Source organism: Neolamprologus brichardi, chromosome 4 (genome assembly GCF_056152115.1).
Source record: "Neolamprologus brichardi isolate AB-2024 chromosome 4, ASM5615211v1, whole genome shotgun sequence".
NCBI classification, from domain to species: Eukaryota; Metazoa; Chordata; class Actinopteri; order Cichliformes; family Cichlidae; genus Neolamprologus; species Neolamprologus brichardi.
The window spans coordinates 13,400,319-13,427,573 of record NC_142107.1 but is presented as its reverse complement, the minus strand read 5'-3'; the positions used below and the strand labels follow the sequence as shown (position 1 = coordinate 13,427,573).

Sequence of the window (27,255 nt, the reverse complement as noted above, 5' to 3'; positions counted from 1 at the left end):
TCTCTTCCTGTTGAAATGGCTGCAGGTGTGCAGATTTCTCTTTCATCTTACAGTTTCATCTCATTTTTAAATATTTAGATGATTACATTTTTGTGGAAACCATACATTTTGATGTCAGAGAATAGCGCTAAAGCAGAAATTGTCTACTTTACATTGCTTCAAAAATTTTAAATATAATTGAAAATTCTGAATAAAGCACAAAAAAAGGATCAAATATAACCAAGCATAATCCTGTTTCATTTAGGACGTGGAGAATGTAAACATTCCAATGTAAGAAACAAACAAACAAATACATAGAAAAAATGTATGATCTTGCCTGCCTTAAGCAGACAAGCACAAAACATCTCCAGCACCAATAATAGTAATAGTACTAATAATACAGGCAAGACAAAAAAAAAAGAAAAGAAAAAAGCTCCGCCTCCTGTTAGCTGTATTAAATAACTTCTCCACCACCATCTCTCCACTGCATACTTAGCCCACACTGAAAACATGCTGGTGACTCTCTGTGCAATCATCACTTGTCTAACATGTAAAGAGTATTACTTACAGTATAGCTTAAACCCCATTTTATATTCATTTGTCAGTGTGTTACTCTTGACTTTATGTCTTCTTGTTGTTTGCAGGTGTGAGTGGTGTGACGGTGCTGACACAGAAACCTCCCGTTTTATCAGTGAGGAAAGGAGAGACAGCCACCATGGACTGTAACCTGGGGACTGTTGATAACTATGTCTATTGGTACAAACAGATTCCAGGATTAGTTCCTCAGTATGTGCTGGATTTTCATCATAGCGATAGTTCTCCAACCTATGGCTCTGGGTTCTCCTCGCCAAAATTCACATCCACTCATCAGTCAACATCAGATTATCGTTTGATCATCAACAATGTGGAGGAGGGAGACTCTGCAGTCTATTACTGTCAGACATATGACAACTCTGTTGATGAGTTCGTATCACAGTGAATTACACTGTGACAGAAAACCTCCTCACTTCTGTTTTTTGAAACTTTTCCACATCATGATGAGAGATCAAGCAACTCAGTGTAAACCCACAATAATGTGTTGCAGTTTTCTCAAAGCAGAAAAGTCATAGCACTTTTCCATCAGTTCCAAAAAAACATGATAACGAATAAATGTAAACCTTTCACCACCCTATAAAGACAGAGTCATCAAAAAAAAAAAAAAAAAAATCCTCAAAACATTACTAACTTTGGAAACAGTTCTGGATTAATGCAGGTCTAATTGTGCAAACATTTTTCAGAAATAAAATGAAATGTGAAGGAATTTTTGGAAACTTTACATAACTAATGTAATGGAGAAAAGTAAATTGATACTCGTGAAACTCTAGATCAGAGAACAGGCAAGGAAAATATTAAAAAAAAACTGAGAACATGGCACCAACTAATGTATAGTCCAGTACAGTCACGCTACATAAATTCAACAACCACTTTATTAGGGACACCTGTTCCAGTGTTTATTATAGTGATCCAAATATCTAATATCTACCAACTTGAAGCTAGCAAAGCACATATCTAGATATGGTCAAGACAGACTGCAGAAGTTCAAACCGATTATCAGAATAAAGAAGAAAGACGTCTAAACGTGAGATGGTTATTGATGTTAGACAGGCTGCTGTGAGTATTTCAGACACGGTTGATGCACCAGGATTTTTTGTGCACAACCATCTAGCACACTTCAAATCCTGTCTCCCCCCCACCCTGGACCCCCACCAATTCGCATACCGCCAGAACAGGAGCACAGAGGATGCAGTCTCCATCGCACTGCACTCTGTCCTCTCACACCTGGACAACAACAACACATACGCCAGAATGCTGTTTATAGACTTCAGTTCAGCATTCAATACAATCCACCCCTCACAACTCATCAGAAAACTGACAGACCTGGGCATCAGTCCCCTCATCTGCAAATGGTTACTGGACTTCCTGACCAACCGCCCCCAACATGTCCGGCTGGATAACCACTGCTCATCTACAATCACAATGAACACCGGTGTACCACAAGGCTGTGTGATGAGCCCTTTCCTCTACTCCCTCTTCACCCACGACTGCAGACCTGCTGATGGTTCCAACACCATCATTAAGTTTGCAGATGACACCACGGTGATTGGCCTCATCAGTGACAACGATGAGGCCGCCTACAGGGAGGAGGTGGATCGTCTGGCTGAGTGGTGCGACAGAAACAACCTGCTGCTTAACACAGAGAAGACCAAGGAGCTCATCGTGGACTACAGGAGGAATGCTGACCCACATCCACCCATCCACATTAAGGGGACGGCTGTGGAGCGTGTGAGCAGCTTCAAGTTCCTGGGAGTCCACATCTCCGAGGATCTCATCTGGACGACCAACTGCTCCAAGCTGGTCAAGAAGGCTCACCAGCGCCTCTTCTTCTTGAGGACTCTGAGGAAAAACCACCTGTCCTCAGACATCCTGGTGAACTTCTATCGCTGTACCATCGAGAGCATCCTGACCAACTGTATAACAGTCTGGTATGGGAACTGCTCTGCCTCGGACCGGAAGGCGTTGCAGAGGGTCGTGAAAACTGCCCAGCGCATCGCCGGAGCACCACTTCCTGCCATAAAGGACATCTACAGGAAGCGGTGTCTGAAAAGGGCTGGGAAAATCATCAAAGACCCCAGTCACCCATCACATGGACTCTTCACCCTCCTGCCCTCTGGGAGGCGCTACAGGAGCCTCCGGACTAAGACCACCAGGTACCGGAACAGCTTCTTCCCCACAGCTGTCAGACTCCTGAACTCTGCCTCCTGACATCTGACCCACGTTAAACTCATGGACTGGACATACACACACCCACAACCACCTACACACACACAATGGACAACCGTACCCTCAAACACACAATAATAACATGGACTGAACCACCATTCACAATCACTAGCACTTTATATAGCCTCTGTAGAAATTATCCACATATCTCACTTATCTTAACTGCACTACTGTATAGTTCTGTGTAAATAATCATACGATAATTTTTAATCCTACAATCCTACAACTGTTTATAACTTGCATAGTTCACATTTCTGTATAACTGTATATCTCAGATTTCTGTATAGTTTTTTTTATTTTCTTATTTTCATATTTATATCCTGTTCATAGCCTGTACATAGCTGTACATAGCTTGTACTCACTACAGCCTGTACATACTTATAGTTATAGAATATTCCTAACATACTTCATACCGTGTACATTATAACATACCATAATAGACCCATTTCTGTAATATACTCACATATCTATATTATTGCTAATATATATTGTAATATATCTATATCACTAAAGCACTTCTGGATGGATGCAAACTGCATTTCGTTGCCCTGTACCTGTGCATGTGCAATGACAATAAAGTTGAATTCTATTCTATTCTATTCTATTCTATCTCTAGGGTTTACAGGGATGGAGGACTCAAATGAGAAAATATCCAGCGAGCAGCAGTTCTTGGTGCAATGTTTCAAAACACGGTATGCAAAAGAGCATCTTTGGAAGCACAGTACATCTGACCTTGAAGCAGATGGGCTAAAGCAACAGAAGGCCAAAATGAGAGCCACACCAACAGCTACAACAACTTTTTCAAGAATATTATTTTATGACACACTTGAGCATGAATGATGAATATGAATCAGAAACATGTGAAACAAAGTGAACAACAATGTGAAACTGCTCATGAATCATTTAATCTATGAGTGAAAGTAGTTTTCTTGAATCTCCTCCTCTTTTAGTTTGCCTCTCCTCTTTATAAGCTCCAGCTCTCTTCTCCTACTCACATCTCTAAACAGTAAAGGTCATTTACGCCTCACACTGACAACATGCTGTGGACCTTCTGCACTCTCATTACTGCTCTAACGTGTAAGATCTTCTTCTTATTCCATTTTTTAGTCCATATTTAGAGCTAAACTTTAAACTTCTGGGTTTGTTTTTGTGTTTCCTGGCAGATGTTGATGCAGTGATCGTGTTGACCCAAACACCTGCTGTCCACACAGTTTCTCCAGATCAAGAAGTTGTTCTCAACTGCAACATAGAGAGATATGATGGGAATTATGTTAACTGGTATAAACAAGTTCCTGGAATGGTTCCTCAGTATGTTCTAAGATTTCTCCATTCTAGCAGCTCACTCAGCTTTGGAACAGGATTCTCCTCAGACAGATTCAACTCTAAATCCTCATCAAACATTGATTACCAGTTCATTATCAAGCGAGCAGAGACAGGAGACTCTGCAGTGTATTACTGTCAGACATGGGATGACTCTGTCAGTGCAGCTGTACCACAGTGACTTAGACAGTGACAAAAACCTCCTCATTATTATTTCTGCTTTTTGAGAAACATTCACATGCAAAAAAAAAAAGACCCATCAAAAAACAAACAAACCCTGTAATGTGTTATTAAACACTAAATCCTCCATTTTTAAATCCTTTTTAATCTTTATTATTAAAGGCATAAAGAGGAAGGCACTCAAATATGTACATCTGATTTACTCACATCAGCCCGAACAGATCACATAAACCAAACTATCCAACATATAGTATTATATGTTGCTGCAAGCTATTTTTAATAACATAAATTTTATAGACACTACTCACAGGTCTAACTGTCCAACAGCAGTTTAACTTATCATTTAAAATAAAGTGTAATTAACATGCAGTTTAAAAAAATATATAAAGCTATACTGAAGCTAGTTTAGAGCTTCTAGACCATCTTCATTTACATTTAGTTTTGATTATTCAGAAACATATTTTTAAGGCAGAAGGAAAATGTAGAAGGGTGAGGATAAGGACACTAGTAATAAATGTTTGGTTCTTTTACAACCATTTTTAAGAACATGGTGTTATTTATTGTAGTTATTGTATTATTATGGTATATATTTTTCTATCATTTGTAAAATGATGACGATCAAACTGACTGACATAATACTCATGGGAAGAAAATATACAGTATTTACTTTTCTGCACACTGCAATTCTGTCAATAATACTTGAATGCATTTTAAGTATTTTACTTGTTTAAATGATCAGCACTAGTGCTCATAAACCACAACGTAATGATCTGTGAATGTGTTTGAAAGCGACTGTTTACAGTACACAGCAGTTATGTTAAAAATATATTTCTTGTATTTTCCTGCTCTATTAGCTGGTCCAAAGGCTATCTGCAAATAGAAATTACAAAAACTAAAAGTTATTTTATTTGCAAAAACTAACAGTTGGCATTAGTTTATTTTACAAATAAACTAATGCTAACAAAAGCACAATAAACTATAAACATTCAGCTTATTTGAAATGAATAAGATTTTGACATAAATCCAATTTTTTTTGAGTAGCTGAGTTTTTGATCACAAATACACACACACACACACACACACACACACACACACACACACACGATGGCTAACCAACCAGACATAGTGGTGGTAGACAAACAGAAGAAGACGGCCATAGAAATCGATGTAGCGGTTGACAGCAGCGAATGACAGCAACAACAGAAAGAAGGAACATCCACCGTAAAACCCCTGTGGAGTGCCATAAAACCTAAGGCACTGTGTGTGTGTGTGCATGTGCGAGCATGTGAATGAGTGTATATGCCTGTGTGTGTGCGCATATGTGTATGTGTTAGGGGTGCAACGAAACACAAAATTCACGGTTCGGTTCGATACTTTGGTGTCATGGTTCGATATTTTTTCGATACAAAAAAATGTTCATGCTTTTTTTAATTTGTCATTTATTAAAATTATAAATATATATTTTAACTCAAAAGTACAGTTTTTAAATTTAATGTTGCTGAAACAACAAAGTAATAAAAAAATAAATCTATCTGATCGAGAAATCACTCATCTTTGGAAAAGAGAGTTTATTACAGAGAAATGGCTCTTTCCAAAATAAAAGCTACACTATACGCTTCTTCTGGGCTATATTCTCAGCAGCATATTAAACATATCAGGTCCCCATAAGGAGAATCACGTGCTAACGGCTGTCTAAATGACTCAGGTAAAGTTTGTAGCATGCGTGCTTGTTGTTTTTGTCTGCTTCCACTTGTCTTTGCACTAGGATGATGTCAGCGTAAATGTGCAGTCATATTCGTTGTGTTCCCACTAGTGCTGTCAGCGTTAAGCTCGTTGAAATGACGTTAACGCCACAACACGCAAATCTCCGTTAACGAGCTACCGCGGATCGCCCCGTGCGTGAGGCTGGACGGCCAACACGTTAACGAGCAAACTGCGCTAATGCACTAGTTCCCACCAATATAATTGAGCATTGTGTGGCACATCTGACATACTGTTTTACTTTAGTCCATGACGTGCTTACCTTCAGGATCGAAAACCAAAATAGTTCCAAACACCAGATCTGAATTAGGGTGGGGGAGGTTCAATTTGCCATGTTGCAAGGAGAGCTTAACTTCTGTCTAGCTAGCTTGCCCTGCTCTCAGTGAATCTGGTTTGACTACTCCGCCTAGGCTGCACTGTTGAGCGCAGATCCACTGAGCGCTCAACACAGACAGCATCGTCAGAAGGAAAGTTGATAAAATAAATTAAAAATTTTGTATTGTTCGATACATATGCCTACCGAACCGAAAGCACTGTATCGAACGGTTCAATATTGATACGAGTATCGTTGCACCCCTAGTATGTGTCTCTGTATACATGACTTCCTGCCACACAATATATGCTTACAACTGTTTAACCACATTTCCTAGTTATCCAAAGGTCATCTCCCCTCACCCGTATATGACTTAACTTTAATGGTTCACCATATACAAGCATAGGCGAGCCCCTAAATGGCCGGGAGTGAACATCCTTTACCAGATAAGGACACCATAATCTCACATGGAATTTGCCTGCAGTTAAACATTACAGCCTCCCCACCATTCAACAGGCCAGGGAGGAGAACAGAAGAATATCTAAACATGCTGTTTAAGACAAGGTTTACAAATTTAAGCACAACAATGACAACATTTAACCAAATCACTCCAACAGAACACGAGAAGCTTGAGAAATGCCAAAGAGAAGAGCTAGAGAAGATGTAGAGGGTGAAGGTAATAGTGGCCTCAGTGTTAATCGGAGCACTAGGTGCAGTGACTCCCAAGCTAGGCGAGTGGCTCCATCAGATCCCAGGAACAACATCGAAGATCTCTGTCCAGAAGAGCAGAAGAGCGCAGTCGTAGGAACAGCTAAAAAGCTAAGATACTGCGCAGGACCCTCAAGCTCCCAGGCCTCTGGGACTCTCAGTGGTGCTCGTTTGTACAAAAAGATTCAGTATTCATCAGTGTGTGCTGAAGATGTATCATGGCTGGAGTGATCCAAGATATGGCTCTAGTTTCGCCTCTCTAAAATTCACATCTATTCATCAGTCAACTTCAGATTATCATTTGATCATAAACAATGTGGAAAAGGGAGACTCTGCAGTCTATTACTGTAGGACACTGGACAGCTCTGTTGAAAGTGGGGTATCACAACGATTTACACTGTAGATTTTCGCATGAAAATAATAGAACCATCAAAAGACTCAGTGTAACATACGACCAATGTTCCCTCTAAGCTGCGCGTGTGCGTAATTGCGCACTGCTGGTACGGTCTCTGCGCACAAAAAATCTGCGTTGCACACAAAAAAAATCTAACTTGAATTGAAATTAAAATTAAAACTTTAACACTTCTGTTTTGCAGAGTTAGTCAGTAAGTGACTGGCTGCTCCCGTATGGGATTACAGCGATGCCACCGTATACCATAGTCCAGCCAATAATGCGATTCACATTCGTATATATGCAGCTAATCAACGTTCAGACACATGAAAAGGAAATTAGAGGGAACATTGCATACAACCTTCAGTTAAAGTGCTATTAAACACTGGATTGCTCATTTTTTTGATTTTTTAACCTTCAATATTAAAAGTAGCTGGAATAAATTTGATAGTATTGACATATAAATATATAAATATATAAATCTGATTCCTGTTACAGTGTGTTTAACATTTTAAAGCAAAAAGCAATAAGATACTACCCTGAACTCAGATCCGATCTTCTAGATCAAGAGAATTTATAGAAATTTAGTTTGGATTAGTCAGAAACTCATTTATAAGGCAGAAAGAAAGGCTGTCGCAAAAATGTTATTCAGAGACAGTACAGCTCTGATGAATTCTGACCAATAATGAGGACTTCATCAAATCTTGCACAAAACAAGTGACACAAAGGAATAAACATGACTACAAAGAGAGCAGGTATTTAAAACACTTTAACATTGTTATAAAATACAAACAGATGAAGTGAATGAGATGTTGACAGTGAAAGTTAGTCTCTACAGGATGTTTCAGTTCCTCTCCCCTCATCAGTGACAGTCAGGAGGTTTTTGTACAGCCATGTATACAAACTGAATCACTGTGGTATTCGGACAAGGCACCAAGCTGATTGTGACAAGTAAGTGCTTTTTAACTGATCATAAAACAAGAGAGATTTTGCACAAATCTGCTGATGACTACTTAATTCAATATGTTTCTTGTTCAGCATCATTTTTTATGATTTTATACAACATGAAATAGTTTCAGGTTGTCTCATATACAGGAGACATGGATTTGATATTAAAAAAAACGTGTAAAGGGGTCAAACTAAATTTTTGTATTTTTATATAACTGTTGTTCACTGAAAATGAGGTGAAATATGTTGTTGTTCACTCTTATTATTCCTATAATGTTTTCATTTATATTTAGGTTAATTTGAAAAACATACACAGGCATGTTTTCTCTTTCTTCAATAGTAGTTAACAGTGTTACTAATGTTAATGTGATTAGAACCTGGCCTCATTTTTTTTAAATGAAAGAAAATTACTCACAGTAGCTGACACGTTATGCAGAAAATATGCTCTAGAATTAAATTTTACATGAAAAGTTAAATAGTAACTAGTCATATTTGGGAAAAATTCAAAAAGAAATTCAAATGATGCGTTGGATTGTTATTTCTATACTGTTTTGCAGATTTAAATTATTTTAAACATTAATATTGTTTCTTTTCAAATTTTATAATTTATTACTTCTTTTTTCATTATCTCCTTTCTTTTCATTTTTCTTTTTCTTTTCTCTGAACATCCTTCATGTATTTTCAGACTCCAGCCTCTCTCCTCCTGTCCTGACAGTCTTCCCTCCGTCCAGTGCTGAGCTTCAGTCCAACACAGCTTCTCTGGTCTGTCTGTCCAGTCAGTCTGGGCCTTTTGCAGATGTGAGCTGGTTGGCTGCTGGGAGTCCAGTGAGCAGTGGGATCTCTATCAGCACTGCTGTTCAGAGACCAGACCAGACTTACCAAATCAGCAGCTCTCTGACCATCCAGACATCAGACTGGAACATGGATAAGGTTTATACATGTAAAGTGTCTTTGGGCTCGCAGACTTCAGAGAAAACCATCAAGAAGTCAGAATGTCCCACTGAATAGTCGAGGACCAGAATGTGCTTTTAAAATCTGCTTCCTTACTGCTTGTGCTGTTTGCTCATTACAGTCTTTACATGTTAGAAATCAGAACAAAGCAAAAGGTTTAAGTCATGTATTCATTTGCTGATTGTTAACAAGTATTTTCAGGAATTCATGTCATGCATTAAATTAATAAAAGCATTGATTTAAAAAAAAAAGTGTTTTCTTTTCAGTAAATTGTGTCACTGTTCAGTAAGATGACTGGAATGAAGTGTTAAATAAACACTCAGAAGCACACCATTTTTAAACGTCTTCTTCCCATAGTTAAAACATAAATATATTCTGAAATACACGCTATGTAATATTTGAACACTAGAGAGCATTATTTCATAATTCTTCCTGAGTAACAGAGAGGGCAAGTGTTACTGGTTTAAAATGTTGGTTATAGATTTGCAAATGAATCTTCACACTCAGTTAGTGAAGCATAACCTGTCTGCTCTTCTGTTTCTTCCAGGATGCACCTGCAGGTCTTGGTAACTCATTTATAACTTCAAGTAAATGAAATGGAACTGCTGTTTACTGGCAATGTTTCAATTCATACCATTATTTTATTCAGAGGCAGTTAGCTGAATACTCTTAGATTTGAGCCTAAACATAACTTACATACTGTAAAGCAGCACTAAGTAGAGTTCAGTTATGAAACTAAACCTTTCTGCATCTTTCTACTGTCATTTGCTGTTTTGCTTTAAACATTTAAACCATTATATATAACCAGTAGGTAAGTCTGTCTCATTCCGGATGTAGCTTTTTTACAAACAGTATTTTAAATTTTTTAGTTATCTATAAACTGTATTCTTCATTTTCTGGTATTTATTCTGTTAGTTATTTAGATGTTCCCACTGTCATGGCATCATTAACTTTAATAGCTGCACGGTGGCTCAGAGGAAAGCACTCCAAGGGATCTTTAACACCACCTAAAAGATCACTGGCTACCCTCTCCCCACACTGGAAGATCTACACAACACCTGTCTTAAAAAAAGCCCAAAACATCATAAAAGATACCTCACATTCTGGCCACTCCCTGTTTGAACTGTTGCCCTCAGGCAGACGGTACAGAGCAATCAGTGTAAGGACTTATAGACTCAAACACAGCTTTTATCCAACTGCAATAACACATTTGAATACTGCTACAAAAAAATGTTCATCACGCCACTCTTGTATTAATCTATGCACTGACTGAAGCATGTATGTGGGAATGTATGTGAATGTTTGCTGATACTTGTTATTAGCACTTTAAGTATTCTATTTATTTTATTTATTGAATTTTATTGTTTTATTTATATTTTGATATTGTTAGGGATGATCGGGGACCATTTTTAATTTTGTTGTACCTGTGACAATGACAATAAAGATTCTGATCTGATCTGAATAATGACACATTAATATAAGATAGTATCCATAAATATCTAACAAGAACATAATTAAACGAAAACAAAACACAAGACCCAGGACAATGACCCATGAAGGCAATCCGTTTCTTCCACTTTTGTGAAAAGGCGTCTACTTTAGACCTTTGCAAGAAAGTCATCCTCTCATAAAGACTTCCCTTTATATTCCAGTTCTTTGTTTTATTTTTTATTTTATTTTTTGTAACCAAACAATGAGCAGTATTTAGCATGAATACAGTATTGATCTTTTTTTCATCACAACATCCTCTTTAATTACTCCAAAATACAGCACATTGGTATCTACAGGGATTTCACAGCCTGGCTTCTTTCTTTGAGTTAGACTTGTATTGTTCCAAAATATTATGATTTTATTACATTTCCCGAGGTTTTGTGAGTGGGTGGCATTTATGTGACCAGACTGTCTCTTGCCTTTGTAACTTATACATTCCTTTTAAGGTGTAACAAAAACACAAATTTGATTTTTTCGAAGTAAATTCTCTTCAGTTCTTTCACATTGTGTGTCACCCACATAGAAGATCAATCCTCCTTTGATATTTGTATGTCTAGTTCTTTTTCCCATTTTGTTTTAATATCAGTATTATTCCCTTTGTGCTTCTGGAGGCCTTGGTATACTTTTCCCATTTTTCTTTTTTAATGTTTCAATTGAAATATATACATCATGTTGTTAATAAAAAATAAATGAAGAAAAAAGAAAATAAATATTGTGATGATGTAATAGGGTGAAAGGAGGAGACACAGCTCCTCCTCCTGTTAGTTGTATTAAATGGCTCCTCCAACACCTTTTCTTCAGTTCTTAGTTCACATCGACATCATGCTGGTGACTCTCTGTGCTCTCATCACTGCTCTAACATGTAACCACTTTGACTTATATTGCACACATATATACTAATGTCGCTGTGTTTCTCTTGACTCCATGTCTTCATGTTGTTTGCAGGTGTGAGTGGTGTGACAGTGGTGACACAGAAACCTCTTCTATCAGTGAGAAAAGGAGAGACAGCCACCATGGACTGTAACCTGGGGACTGTTACTAGCAGTGCTGCTCGTTGGTACAAACAGATTCCAGGAGGAGTTCCTCAGTATGTGCTGTATTTTTATCATAGCAATAGTTCTCCAACCTATGGCTCTGGGTTTTCCTCGCCAAAATTCACATCCACTCATCAGTCAAGATCAGATTATCGTTTGATCATCAACAATGTGGAGGAGGGAGACTCTGCAGTCTATTACTGTCAGACATATGACAGCTCTGTTGATGAGTACGTATCACAGTGATTTACACTGTGACAAAAACCTCCCCACTAATACTTCTGCTTTTTGATGCTTTTTGTTTTTATAAAAGACACATCCAACAAACTCAGTGTAATCCCACCACCTTCAAATAGTGTTTTTTTTTTTTTTTTTTTTTTTTTGCTAGCTGCAAAATTAAGAGATTAGAGAAGAATCTCTGATGGAGCTCTTCAGTATGCACACAGTTTTTCAGTGTGGACAAGCAGATGTTAATTAACAGTTAAAAGCAGGAGACTCAGGAATGTGCTACTGTGAAACACGGAGAGACATTAGGGAAGACATAGAAAGAAAAACAAACTAAGTGACACCACAGCTTGGAATAGTGTGGAATAAAACACAGACATACCGAAATGAATGTAACAGTTTACACCTAAAATGTTTTAGTTAATATAATTTGGTCAGTCCTAGCTCCCTTGAATGGTAGCAGAAAACTACTCACTTTTTGTTTAAAATAATAATAATAATAGCAGTAGTCGTAGTAGTAGTGAAAAAAGTATATATAAACAATCAAAATTGATGGATGATTAAGAAGAAAGGAAAGTAACCAATGAAATACAAACAAATATACTATAGGCAGGAGTGATTTCCTCTGTTGTTCAGTGGTGCTTTTTGGTAATCTCAGTCTCTCACTGAACATGCTCCTGTAGCTAGCCAGCATGTCATGGAGTGGATGGGAGGAATTATCCAATATTGTCATGATCTTGGACAACATCTCTCCATCACGACCCTAAGAGAGTCCAGCTTCATCCCCACAACACTGCTGGCCTTGCAGATCAGTTTATTGAGTCTGTTATCATCAGCAACCCTCCACCTGCTGCCCCAGCATGCAACAGCATAGAGGATAGCACTGGCCACAACAGACTCGTAGAAAATCCTGAGCATTGTCCGACAGATGTTTAAGGACCTCAGCTGCCTCCGAAAATAGAGTCGACTCTGGCCCTTCCTGTAAAGTGCTGTGGTGTTTTTAGCCCAGTCCAGTTTATTGTCAATGTATACACCGAGGTATTTTTAGTCATCCACAATGTCAGCATTGACCCCCTTGATTGAAACAGGGGTCAAGTGTTTCCTGGTCTTCCTTAAGTCCACAACCAATCCCTTGGTCTTTGCCACGTTGAGCTGCAGATGATTCTGTTCACACCACTTGACAAATGAGTCGACCACAGCCCGGTACTTGGTCTCATCATCCCTGCTGATGCATCCAACCACTGCAGAGTTATCAGAAAACTTCTGAAGATGGCAGGTCTCTGTGCAGTGGCTGAAATCTGTGGTGTAGAGGGTAAAGAGGAAGGGGGAGAGGACAGTCCCTTGTGGTGCCCCTGTGTTGCTGATTACCTTGTCAGACACACACTATGGGAGACACACATATTGTGGTCTTTCTGTCAGGTAATCAACAATCCAGGACACCAGAGAAGCATCCACATGCATCGCTGTCAGCTTATCACCCAGGAGGGTCGGCCTGATGGTGTTGAAAGCACTGGAAAAGTCAAAAAAATGACCCTCATAGTACTCGCTGGCTGGTGCAGGTGGGTGTAGACATGATTGAGCAGACAGATGATGACTACAAAAATCCTCTTGATATTGCAGTTCAGTCATTTCGCTAATTTGTTTAACAAAGGTTTTTTAGACTCTTTCACATTCAGGTTACAGATTAATCAGGACAACTCAGTGAAACCCACAACCTTCAAATAGTGTGTTATTAAATACTGGATTGCTCCTTTTATTGCTTAAATCAAACTATATACAATCTGAGAATATAGCACCAACTACTTTATAGTTGACTAAAGTGCATACATTCAGCAACCACTTTATTAGCTATGCCTGTTCCACTGCTTGTCACTCTAAACCAAATAACCAGCATTTCACATCAGCAGCAACTCAAAGCATTTAGTCATGCAGGCATTATCAAGACAGCCAGCTGGAGTTCTAACAGAGGATCAGAATAAGGAAGAATGATGATTGAACGTGGCATAATTATTCATGTCTGCTGAGCTGGTGTGAGTATTTTATGTATATCTATATAGATAGATAGATAGATAGATAGATAGATAGATAGATAGATAGATAGATAGATAGATAGATACACTCTCAGAAATAGAGGTACGAGAGAAGAACATTTTTGTACCTATAGGTACATTATTTTTAAATGTTCCCTTAAAAGTACAATACTGGTCTTTAAAAGTCCAGAAATGCCCCTTTAAAGGTTCAATTTGATATAAAGTACAAATCTGTACCATTTTGACCTGTACTGCAGTGACAGTGGCAGAATGTGGTAATGGGTCAGCATGGGAAAATCTGGATGGGCCTGGTTAATTGTAAAATTCATATGAGATGTGAGTGTGCTCATAAAAGCTACATGGTATAATCAAATCTGTTGGTCCTCTCCTCTGTAAATTATCCTATGATGCAAAGAATATCTGTAACCTACCTTTGTGTAAGTTATGTTAAATTATATTAAAAAAAACCCACACACACACAATGACATGCAGGCACAACCAAATGATGTTAAAAAAAACTGGTCCATTTCCATTTCATTAAGTTCCAGTTATAATTTTTAATGTTTTAAATCTTGGTTGTAGCCTTCAAAAACGTGAAATCATTTTACTGTTATGTTTGGCCATTTACTTTTTCGCTTTTACTACATCCTAGAATTGTTCATTAATTGTGAGGTTTTTATGGAATTTGCAACATCAAGTTAAACCGAGGTTCTTTGGAAGTTAAAATGTCAAGCAGATTTTTATGTTACGGTAACTACATTTTGTAAGTTACAAATATAGTTCGCCAAGACAGCATAACGGTTTCTAAACAACTGCGCATTAATACCACAATGTTGTATTTTCATGTGTCAAGTTCGCAATGCGCATTAATCCCAAAGGCTGAAAAACCAGCAGCGATAAGTGCTCCGCCTCCGCGCCGACTAGCGTTGACGCAGAAAATGACTCTCAGGGGTTATCGACGGAGGAGCCCCTCAAAAAGTTGATGGAAGAAGGCATTGATGTGTCAGACGACGAGGCGCAAAGGTTTTGAGGTAAGTCGGGTGTGATTTTGTGTTTTTATAAAAATTACAACGTGTAATTTTACAGTGGAGTTAGCAAAAGTCCGAAGAGCTAGATTTAAAATGGGTGAAAGCTAGCAGTTAGCTAAGTTTTAAACAAAGAAAGGTACAAATGTGGACTATTTAGACTGTTGGTGGAATGTTCAACGTCTGTCTGGCCGCCGTATTCGAGTGTTTTATCAATAAATAGTGACTAACCGTGTACAATAATGTAAAAAAATCAATAATTTCTCAAAACATGCTAGTATGTAAATATAGCTATTAACAAAATCGTTTTCTAAGCCAAATATATTGCATCTAACTTGTTTCCTGCTCAAAGGGATTTTAAACAATGGAAGGTACACATTTGTACCATTCCACCTACTTAGTGGGATTTTCGAATATGAGAGCTGTAAGCTCTGCACAGGGACAGTGTCTGCAAACACCTGTGATGCCAGCTAGCTGCTCGATCAGGGATCGATTTATAATTTCAAATAAACAAAATCAAGGAGGCAAATTGTGGGCAGCAAAAACAGACAAGATAGCCTAGGATTCTATTCTCCCGCAGAGTCGCTTGGATCTCAAAGAACCAGTCCAGAAAGAACAGAAGTACCGAAACAAAATAATTGGGACTCTTTATGAAATGCTGTCACAGTACACAATGTAAGGGTTCCTTTCTGAATAATTACATTAATTTCTTAATATTAATATTGCTGTTGTGCGAGAGGCAGAGAACAAATGGTTAGCCCATCTGCCTCCCAATCTGGAGACCAGCGTTCGAGTCTGGCGTGACACATGGTTCCAATGAACTGGCAATAGTGGTAAAACCATACATCCTGTGTCTCCAGACCTTGTCTGGACTATGATATCCAAAGTGTTCATTTTCGAATTTGCTCAAGAGTAAATTAATAATTCAGGACTGCAGTCAATTAATTAATGAAGTTTGGGAGAGGTGTGGCTGTTTGTCCATGCCCATTTTTTCTAAAATTAAAATCAACTTTAGCTACATTGATTTGACATTGGTCTATAACATACTATTTACAGTAATAACAATATGATTAGAAGAATTGAAGAACATAAAAGCCCCCAGGAAAGGATAAGAGTAATCAGTGTGCTGTGGGTTGTTTTTCTTATGTTTGAAACAGGTACCCAACCCACTCAGACTACATCCAGGTCATCAAAGCCCATCAAAGATTGTGAAGTATCCTTTCTTAAGAGATGTACACGGAAATGGTTATGTGAGTACCTCTCCTTTTTTGTTTCTTTTATAGATTATATTAATATAAAGTAAGCATAATTAACTACTTATATACATTTGAAACAACTAGGACACCTGGCACGGCCAACTCAAGAGAAAGTTCAAAGCAGAACGGGCTCCCCTAATCAGCAACGAAGAAGTGAACCGGGTTAAAGAAAAGTTTGGACGCACGCAGAAACATCGGACCACAGAGGAATCCAGCAGCTCCTATCTGAAGAGACTGAAGCCCTCTCTCGTAAGTCCTCACACCCTCAGCCTCTAAGAGCTAAGGTAACATATGTAGTCTTATTATGTTCACTGTAAAGCTAAAAGTAAACATTAATTGAAAGAAACATGTTAACAGATAACATTAACATAGAAAAAGGAACTTCACAGTTGATTTAACAAAAGTCTGCTCAACTTGCAATTCCTATTCAACATTATTGCATTTTTTTCCAAAGCATTTGGTGTACAAATTACTGCATTTCGAGTAACATTAACTTATCAGATTTTACTTATGATAATACTGATATCTGCTTTGACAAAGGATTTGTGCTTTGTGGGGGAAGATGCAGCCTTCATTGATGCTCATATCAAGGTGCTAAATGATCAGCACAAGAAGCTACATCCTGACACAGCACTGGTGAAAGACCGCATGACAAAAACCTTTGCATGGAGACGTCGAGAGGTAGCTGAAGGAATGTGTACTGTGGACCTATTAAAGAGATATCCATTCCTGGGGACATCTGCAGGGGTAAGAATTGTTAAGATGATTGGGGAAACAGCTAATGATTTTTTTGTCTCTAAATCTGATTATTTTTTTCTGTACTAACTGATTAATCAATCTGTTCATTATCTTTAGAATTTTTGTTCAAGGGTTAAAGCACTTTACATTTATCTCCAGTCTGTGTCTTTAAACATGTCAAAAGTTTAAATCCTCAATGTAAAATGTCATTCTTTTGTCTATTCTGCTCTTTTCATTTCCAGTTGTGTGATGAGGTTGATTTAATGCATCCCTGCCAAGACAACACCTGTCGCCGCTTTAGCGAAAACTTCACTGCTGTTCTTCAAAATGTTCTTCAAATGACCAAGGATTTGCCACTGAAGAAGGTCTACATGGAGGCAAGAGAGAATGCACTGGCTGAAGACATTACAGGTGCTAATTTGGCCTCATACAAATAGTAAATTTTGTGACAATTCATTTGCTGTCAGTGCTGGGAGTTTTCTTCAGATAGGTTGCTTGTTGACTTTGAACATTCACTCAGCACAAGTGTCAGTGTGCCATTTTCATCTCTGCCAGGTGACTTACAGAATGCTCTGGAAATGAACAAAAGTTTTACAGATGTGCATTTTCAGGATAAAGTGCTTCAGCGTCTGTCTGCTATATCTGTCAGCAGTGTCAAATATGAACTTGAGGATGTTTTTGTAGTTGGCCATGCGCACACTGAAGCCATACCTATATTCTTTAAAATCAAGTATATTTTGAATGTTGATACTTGTTGGGTATTGTGTGGGAAACTGGTACTTCCTTGCACTTTATGAATGTCATTTCCATGCTTACCAAGTGGCAGTTGACAATGACTGGATCCTGTTCAATCCAGGAAATGAATTAGACTTTCAAGCTCTAGACACCTATTTAGTTTATGATAGGCTGTTTGTGTCCTTGAGGTATTCTGTGTGACGTGATTGCAAGCACATTTTCCACTTTGTCTATATATATGGCATATACAGTGGGGCAAAAAAGTATTTAGTCAGCCACCGATTGTGCAAGTTCCCCCACTTAAAATGATGACAGAGGTCAGTAATTTGCACCAGAGGTACACTTCAACTGTGAGAGACAGAATGTGAAAAAAAAATCCATGAATTCACATGGTAGGATTTGTAAAGAATTTATTCGTAAATCAGGGTGGAAAATAAGTATTTGGTCACCTCAAACAAGGAAAATCCCTGGCTCTCACAGACCTGTAACGTCTTCTGTAAGAAGCTTTTCTGTCCCCCACTCGTTACCTGTATGAATGGCACCTGTTTGACCTCATCATCTGTATAAAAGACACCTGTCCACAGCCTCAACCAGTCAGACTCCAAACTCCGCCATGGCCAAGACCAAAGAGCTTTCGAAGGACACCAGGAAAAGAATTGTAGACCTGCACCAGACTGGGAAGAGTGAATCTACAATAGGCAAGCAGCTTTGTGTGAAAAAATCAACTGTGGGAGCAATCATCAGAAAATGGAAGACATACAAGACCACTGATAATCTCCCTCGATCTGGGGCTCCACGCAAGATCTCATCCCGTGGGGTCAAAATGATCATGAGAACGGTGAGCAAAGATCCCAGAACCACACGGGGGGACCTGGTGAATGACCTGCAGAGAGCTGGGACCAAAGTAACAAAGGTCACCATCAGTAACACACTACAACGGCAGGGAATCAAATCCCGCAGTGCCAGACGTGTTCCGCTGCTGAAGCCAGTGCATGTCCAGGCCCGTCTGAAGTTTGCCAGAGAGCACATGGATGATACAGCAGAGGATTGGGAGAATGTCATGTGGTCAGATGAAACCAAAGTAGAACTTTTTGGTATAAACTCAACTCGTCGTGTTTGGAGGAAGAAGAATACTGAGTTGCATCCCAAGAACACCATACCTACTGTGAAGCATGGGGGTGGAAACATCATGCTATGGGGCTGTTTTTCTGCCAAGGGGACAGGACGACTGATCCGTGTTAAGGACAGAATGAATGGGGCCAAGTATCGTGAGATTTTGAGCCAAAACCTCCTTCCATCAGTGAGAACTTTGAAGATGAAACGAGGCTGGGTCTTCCAACATGACAATGATCCAAAACACACCGCCCGGGCAACAAAGGAGTGGCTCCGTAAGAAGCATTTGAAAGTCCTGGAGTGGCCTAGCCAGTCTCCAGACCTCAACCCCATAGAAAATCTGTGGCGGGAGTTGAAAGTCCGTGTTGCTCGGCGACAGCCCCAAAACATCACTGCTCTTGAGAAGATCTGCATGGAGGAATGGGCCAAAATACCAGCTACTGTGTGTGCAAACCTGGTAAAGACCTATAGTAAACGTTTGACCTCTGTTATTGCCAACAAAGGTTATGTTACAAAGTATTGAGTTGTATTTTTGTTATTGACCAAATACTTATTTTCCACCCTGATTTACGAATAAATTCTTTACAAATCCTACCATGTGAATTCATGGATTTTTTTTTTTCACATTCTGTCTCTCACAGTTGAAGTGTACCTCTGGTGCAAATTACTGACCTCTGTCATCATTTTAAGTGGGGGAACTTGCACAATCGGTGGCTGACTAAATACTTTTTTGCCCCACTGTATGTATATATATATATATATTCTGGCTTGATGAAGTAGAGCAAAACATTTGTGTGCACAGTTTTTTTTTTTTAAGTACATGCCATCTCTGTGATCCGTCAAAACATTGTGTTCAGGTGTTTAATGTCTTTTTGTGATTGTTTACTTTTTTTAAATGAATGTATTTTTCTTGACATGTCCTATGGCAATATACGAATGTAATCAAGGATGTATTCCTGTGGTTGTTTAAATGCTTTGATGTGATTCTTTTATCGAAAATAAATGGTTAAATAACCAAATATTTTGGACTATTGGGGGTACATTTTTGTCTCTTTAGGTACGAAATAGGTTGTCGCTGGGGGGGTACCCTCATAGGTACCCTATTGTACCCTTTTCAAGGGAACATTTCTGTACTATAGTTTGAAGGTACATTTATGTCTTAGGAAAGTACATGATTGTACTTCAGATGGTACAACTTCATAAGGTACAAAAATGTACCAAGCCTAAAGGGTACAGAAATGTCCCACAAAAAGGAACACCCCCAGCGACAAGCATTTGTACCCTTTTTGGTACACTTTGGTACCCCTATTTCTGAGAGTGTAGATAGATAGATAGATAGATAGATAGATAGATATAGATATATAATACTGAAATGAGAAAACATCCAGTGAACAGCAGTTCTTTGGTGAAAATACCTTATTACTTTGAGCTGATAGAAATGTAAAAGAAACTCAAATCACCTCTCAATACAAGCAAGCTATGCAGAAGAGTATCTTTTGAAAGCACAACACATCTGACCTTGATCTGATGGGCTACAGGAAAAGAAGACTACACCTGTCAGCTAGGAACAGGAAGCTGGGGCTATAATTTGCACTGTTTCACCAAAATTAAATAACAGAAGACTGAAAAACACTGAACTCGAATGACTGCAGTAACCAGATCTCAGTCCAGTAGAACAACCTTGAAACATGCTTGAAAAGGAAATTTGGAAGAGCAGCTGTGACAAAAGAGTGTCTCATTAATATGCAGCTAATCAAAAACAATGTTATAGTGACTATAGATCATAGTGAGATAATCTTCTTTTAAATTTAATGTGTATTAATCAGAAACACATTCATAATGCTTTTTCTAATCGAATAATCAATATTTGAAATATCTGACCTGTGAATGGAAGCTTTTTTTTATTGAAACTTTCCTGTGATTTTCTCTATACCCAGTGTCTTCAGGAGCTTTCATATCTCTTCTCTTCTAGGTGCATTTCTGTTAACATCACTTGAATGTTGTTCAGAATGATCTAATCCTATTTTCTAAATGGTTATTACTAGTGCTCAGAAACCACCAAGCGAACGTGAGAGAAAATGAGAGTACAATTAAATATAAAATGATAAAGTTAACAGTAGAGATGGAGATAAAAAAAAAACAGAACAGAAAACAAACAAAAAAAGAGCAACATAATAAATACAACACCATCACAATAAACTAGCTAACAGTAGATAACAGTACATACTAAGTATTACATGTTATTGTGCAGTACGCAAGATCAACAGCGCACAATGTGCTTTGAGGTAGCAGCCAAGAAAGATGTAGTTTGTGTCTGTGAACACCCGTGTGTACACCCGTGTGTACACCTGTGTGTAGACCTGTGTGTACACCTGTGTGGATCAGCACACTTGTATTCAAAAAGTTTCTCCATGTAACGGTCTGCTAAGGAATGTGGGGAGCCATAGACCCGTCCCCCAGGGCATGAAGCCCCAGACGGCCCCAGACGTCCAGAGGCCCCACAGTACGAGGACCCAAGGAGGACCACCAAAGCCAGCTGTGCCAGAGAGGACCGAGCCTCAGGCCCAGAGGCCAGAGGCCTGAGGGCACCCCACCCCCGGAAGGGGCCCAGCCGGGCCACAGGCGCCAGGCCCTGCCAATCGGCCACCAGGAGTGAGTCGGTACATACATGAGCGCCCAGCCCCAGACACCAAGAACCACCAACACACCAACGTCTGAGGACATCAGCCACCGGCAGGGAGTCAAATTGACAATATTTTTGTTCCCCAGATCAAAAAGCTTTTTGTACCGAGTTTTTGTCCAAACATACTAACATACCACATCTATAAATAATCTTTATAGCACCAATACTGCATCTGAAGGACTGGAGAAGGAAGAAATTTATTACAATATATGTCAGGACCACAATTTTAAGGGAGAAGAGGGAGACATCACTATCACCAATAATTATAAAACCAAAAACAGAATTACCCTCCACTGAAGATAATTTACCTAAAAGTATCACAAACTATGCAGGAGGAGGAGCACAAACTAAAGCTCCTCCTCCTATCGGCCTCTTCGAGATTCAGTGGTATATTAAATGGTTTACACCTCATCTCCTCATCCTAAAGAAGCGTTGAAATCTCGTTCCAAGTTACAAGTCCATTCTGAGCGCACACTGACAACATGCTGGTGACTCTCTGTGCTCTCATCACTGCTCTAACATGTATGGAATCCTATTTCAGATTAGTGGTTATTTGTTGGATTCATATGTCAGTGTGTTTGTCTTGACTCCATGTCTTCTTGTTGTTTGCAGGTGTGAGTGGTGTGACGGTGGTGACACAGAAACCTCCTGTTTTATCAGTGAGGAAAGGAGATACAGCCACCATGGACTGTAACCTGGGGACTGTTACTAATGCTGCTTGGTGGTATAAACAGATTCCAGGAGGAGTTCCTCAGTATGTGCTGAAAATGTATCATAGCTGGGGTTCTCCAAGCTATGGCTCTGGGTTCTCTTCCCCAAAATTCACATCCACTCATCAGTCAACATCAGATTATCGTTTGATCATCAACAATGTGGAGGAGGGAGACTCTGCAGTCTATTACTGTAAGACATGGGACAACAATAATGCTGTATCACAGTGATTTACACTGTAACAAAAACCTCCCCACTGTTACTTCTGCTTTTTGATGCTCTTTTTTTCACATGCTGACAAAACACCCATTCAACAAAGCCAGTGTAAACCCACCACCTTCAAATAGTGTGTTTATTGTTATTTTTTATTCATTTTAATGTTCATCAATGAAAACCCACCAACTCTAGAGCGTGTTTTTATAAACACAGAATTACTCTTTTTGATATATTTTAGCAATCATCACTGAAAGTATATAAAATATCAAAGAATATGACGACCACCAACAACACAAGTTATCACATATATGTACACCATGATGTACGTGTTTTTAAATAACAGCAATGTGATAAAATTCTGATAACTGTAACATTCTAGCTGTAGTAAATCAAATTAATCAACCTAAATAGATGCTGTTAAAGTTGCACAATGTTTCATATGAAGTGAAAATGCAGCAAAATTAAATTTGATCTGTTGCAAGCAACAGATCAAATTTAATTGCTCACTACAATTCTTTTCACACCTCAGCTGAATTGTAAAGGATGTTTACACGTCACACTGACAACATGCTGGGGACTGTCTGCTCTCTCATCACTTCTCTAAAATGTAAGATGTTCTTCTCATCTGTTTCATAGCCCATCTTTTTGGAGAAAAACATTTCACACATGTTCTTTCTGTGTTTGTTGGCAGATGCTAATGCAGTGTTAGTGTTTATTCAGATACCTGCTGTCCACTCTAGGTAAAGAAGGTGTTCTCAGCTGCAACACAGAGAAATGGTTGAATTATGTTAGATGGTCTAAACATTAGTTTCGTTTTTTTTTTTATTCATATAGCACATTTAATTACAACAACAGCAATGTTGACTAAAGTGCTGTATAAAAATATAAAATAACTAGTACCAAATAACTTATAATATTACTTTATTATTAATACCAAACAAATGTCAAATATCTCTCTTAATGTATTAAAAGCCAGTGAATACAAAAGTGTTTTAACATGAGATTCAAAAGGATTGACAGCAGGAGCCTGTCTGATGCGTAAGGGTAGATCAAGGGTAGGCAACTCCAGTCCTCGAGGGCCAGTGTCCTGCAGGTTTTAGATATCACCCTGGGTCAACACACTTGAATCAAATGATTAGTTCATTACCAGGCCTCTGGAGAACTTCAAGACATGCTGAGGGGGTCATTTAGCAATTTGAATCAGCCGTATTGGATCATGGACACATCTAAAACCAGGGGTGTAGATATAATCTACATGCCTAAACTGTGTAGATAATTTCACAGTTTAGGCGTTACAACCCCAAACGCTCGATCGCCTCTGTGAACCAGCCTCGACCTTGGTATGGTTAAAAGCAAAAGATCATTTGATCGACAAGATCTAGAGGGCACACAAGGCTGTAGCCTGTCAATTCAGGGCTTTGTAAGTCAACAATAAAAATTTTTAAATCAAGTTTGAAGTGAACAGCGAGCCGGTGATGATAGGCAAGTACCGGGGAAATGTGTTCACGTCTATTGGTTCGTGTCAGAAGACGAGCTGCAGCATTTGTCAAAGTCATTATGGCAGCTTACTTGGCTTCCGAACCTCTATCCCCAGAGCTGTACTTTTTAACACAAATATATCTACTTTCTACTCCTAACTTTTTCAAAACAGAATTGTTGCATTTGGTTCATTTATAGCATTTATGCTCAAGAGTCAAAGTAGGCTGGAAGGAGTGCAGGTGTCTTCAGGTTCAGAATAGAGCTAGCTCTACAGAAGAGGATGAGGAATTAAGAAAGTGACTGGCAGATGTTGATGCAGTGATAGCGTTGACCCAGACGGCTGCTGTCCACACAGTTTCTTCAGGTCAACAAGCTGTTGTCAACTGCAACATTGAGAGAGATGATAGGAATTCTGTTAGCTGCTATAAACAAGTTCCTGGAGGGTTTCCTCGGTTTGCTTTAAGATTTCACTATTCTGAGAGCTCACACAGCTTTGAAACAAGATTCAGACAGATTCAACTCTACATCCTCATGAATTATTGATTATCACTTAAATATCAAGTGGGCATAAACAGGAGCAGTGCATTACTGTCAGACATGGGATGACTCTGCTGATGATTCCATATCACAGTTATCTACATTGTGGGAAAAAAATTCCTCAGCATTATTTTTGCTTTCTCCATCCATCCATTCGCTTCCGCTTATCCTTTTCAGGGTCGCGGGGGGGTCGCGGGGGATGGATGGATGGATGGATATTTTTGCTTTCTTTGAATCTTTTACTTGAAGACAGTCCCATCAAGAAAACTCTAGGTAACATATAACCTTCAAATAACCCGTTATTAAACAACGGCTATCTAATTTAAAATATATATGTATTTTTAACCTTCATTATTAAAAATAGCTAGAGTAAATGTAATAGTATTTAGATTACACAAATCTGATCACTGTTACACTTTGTTTAACGCTTAATACTTAATAGGAACATTAATAAGATGCAGCTATTAAAATTAAGGCTACACTAAACTCTGATTAGAGCTTCTAGATTGAGAAAATTTAAAGAAACGTAATTTGGATTAATCAGAAACACATTTATAAAAATGGAAATGAAGAAATGTTAGGACAACTTTTGATTTCTTTGTAAGACATGGTTGTCAAACACTATGCGACCATTTGCTCTCTTTTATCTGCTCTAACATGGTGGATCCTATATGTTAGAACATGTCTACTTCATTTTATAGCCTGTACAAAAGACAAAAAACATTAAATAAAATTATTTAACCTGTTTGTATTTTCTGAGAGGTGGGGATTCAGCAAAAGTGTTGACCCAAGTAACCAACCTCCTAACAATTTCTTCCAGACAAGAGGTTCTGCTCAAATGCTGAAAGCTGAAAGTTTTTATGTCGGCTGGTACAAACAGGTTCCTGGTTCTTCTCCTCAGTTCTGAGATTTCATCATTCTTACAGCTCAACTGCAATTTCAGCAGGATTCTCCTCAGACAGATTAATATCTAAATCCTGACCAAACATTGATTTCAAGTCTATTATCAATCATTCAGAGACAGGAGTCTCTGCAGTGAGTTCCTGTTAGACATGGGAAGACTGTCCCAAGAAAGCTGGTTCATAGTGAAGCAGACTGTGGCCAAAATCTTATTGAGAGACAGTACAGCTTTGATTAATTCTGACCAATAATGAGGACTTTATTAAATCGTGCACAAAACAAGTGACATGAAGGAATAAACACGACTACACAGAGAGAGACACAGTTATAAAATACAAACAGATGAAGTGAATGAGATGTTGACAGTGAAAGTTGGTCTCTACAGGATGTTTCAGTTCCTCTCCCCTCATCAGTGACAGTCAGGAGGTTTTTGTACAGCCATGTATACAAACTGAATCACTGTGGTATTTGGACAAGGCACCACGCTGATTGTGACAAGTAAGTACTTTTTAACTGATCCTGAAACAACAGAGATTTTGCGAAAATCTGCTGATTACTACTTAATTCAATATGTTTCTTGTTCAGCATCATTTTTTACAATTTTGTACAATCTGAAATAGTTTCAGGTTGTCTCATATACAGGAGACATGAATTGCTTATGTTTAAAAAATGTGAAATGGTGTCAAACCAGTTCTCTTACAATGGTGTGAAATATGTTGTTTTTCTGTTCTTATTGCTTTTAATTTATGTTTAGGTTGGAAATTCAAAAACATACATAGGCCCGTTTTCTCTTTCTTCAAAAGTAGTTAACAGTGTTACTAAAGTTTAAAATTACTTTGAAGTGATTAGAACCTGGCTGTACACTTTTCTTTGACGTGAAAGAAAATTACCCACATTAGCTGACATGTTATGCAGAAACGTGTAGAATTAAATCAAATATATCTTACATGCAAAGTTAAACAGTAACTAATCATATTTTATTTGGTAAAGATATAAAAAGAAATTCAAACAATATGCTGGATCTATATATTTTGGTATTGTACAATAGTTTTGTTTTCTTCTAACTTTATAACAAATGTTATGTTTATTCCATATTGACTCTTCTTGATTTCTTCTGGTTTTATGACTTCATTTTCAATTTCTTTCTTTCCTTTAATTTAGCTTTTTTTGTTTTCTGAACGTCTTTCATGTATTTTCAGGCTCCAGCCTCCCTCCTCCTGTCCTGACAGTCTTCCCTCCATCCAGTGCTGAGCTCCAGTCCAACACAGCTTCTCTGGTCTGTCTGTCCAGTCAGTCTGTGCCTTTTGCAGATGTGAGCTGGTTGGCTGCTGGGAGTCCAGTGAGCAGTGGGATCTCTACCAGCACTGCTGTTCAGAGACCAGACCAGACTTACCAAATCAGCAGCTCTCTGACCATCCAGACATCAGACTGGAACATGGATAAGGTTTATACATGTAAAGTGTCTTTGGGCTCACAGACTTCAGAGAAAACCATCAAGAAGTCAGAATGTCCCACTGAATAGTCGAGGACCAGAATGTGCTTTTAAAATCTGCTTCTTTACTGCTTGTGCTGTTTGCTCATTACAGTCTTTACATGTTAAAAATCAGAATAATGCAAAAGGTTTAAGTCATGTATTCATTTGCTGGTTTTTAACAAGTATTTTCAGGAATTCATGTTTTGCAATAAATTAATAAAAGCATTGATTTAAAAA

At 38.5% G+C, this 27,255-nt stretch overlaps 2 protein-coding genes and 1 long non-coding RNA gene across 12 annotated transcripts; all 3 read left to right on the top strand.

Annotated features, from left to right (window-relative positions):
- The first annotated feature begins 474 nt into the window (after positions 1-474).
- On the top strand, positions 475-9,622 carry LOC118454211 (immunoglobulin lambda-1 light chain-like). Of its 7 annotated transcripts, XM_087839845.1 has the most exons (5): positions 490-529; positions 624-934; positions 7,815-7,825; positions 8,389-8,423; positions 9,106-9,622. In XM_087839845.1, the coding sequence occupies exons 1-5, from the start codon at positions 490-492 to the stop codon at positions 9,426-9,428; spliced, it is 720 nt and encodes a 239-aa protein (XP_087695971.1). In that variant the 3' UTR covers positions 9,429-9,622. The 7 variants fall into 7 exon arrangements, with proteins under 7 accessions (XP_087695973.1, XP_087695974.1, XP_087695971.1 ...); XM_087839847.1 differs by lacking the exon at positions 7,815-7,825 and having other exon boundaries at positions 475-529; positions 624-957; XM_087839848.1 differs by lacking the exon at positions 7,815-7,825 and having other exon boundaries at positions 484-529; positions 624-935; positions 8,385-8,423.
- Positions 9,623-11,636: 2,014 nt separating this feature from the next.
- Positions 11,637-27,255, top strand: LOC102783976 (immunoglobulin lambda-1 light chain-like). Of its 4 annotated transcripts, none has more exons than XM_087840331.1 (4): positions 11,637-11,724; positions 22,314-22,641; positions 26,008-26,042; positions 26,744-27,255. In XM_087840331.1, exons 1-4 carry the CDS (start codon positions 11,637-11,639, stop codon positions 27,064-27,066), a joined length of 774 nt encoding a protein of 257 aa, XP_087696457.1. In that variant the 3' UTR covers positions 27,067-27,255. The 4 variants fall into 4 exon arrangements, with proteins under 4 accessions (XP_087696457.1, XP_087696460.1, XP_087696459.1 ...); XM_087840334.1 differs by lacking the exon at positions 11,637-11,724 and adding an exon at positions 22,184-22,223 and having other exon boundaries at positions 22,314-22,629; XM_087840333.1 differs by lacking the exon at positions 11,637-11,724 and adding an exon at positions 22,184-22,223 and having other exon boundaries at positions 22,314-22,632; positions 26,005-26,042.
- On the top strand, positions 15,082-16,710 carry LOC148102970 (uncharacterized). The gene is made up of 3 exons (XR_015719017.1): positions 15,082-15,182; positions 16,334-16,426; positions 16,517-16,710. It is a non-coding gene; the product is annotated as an uncharacterized LOC148102970 (long non-coding RNA).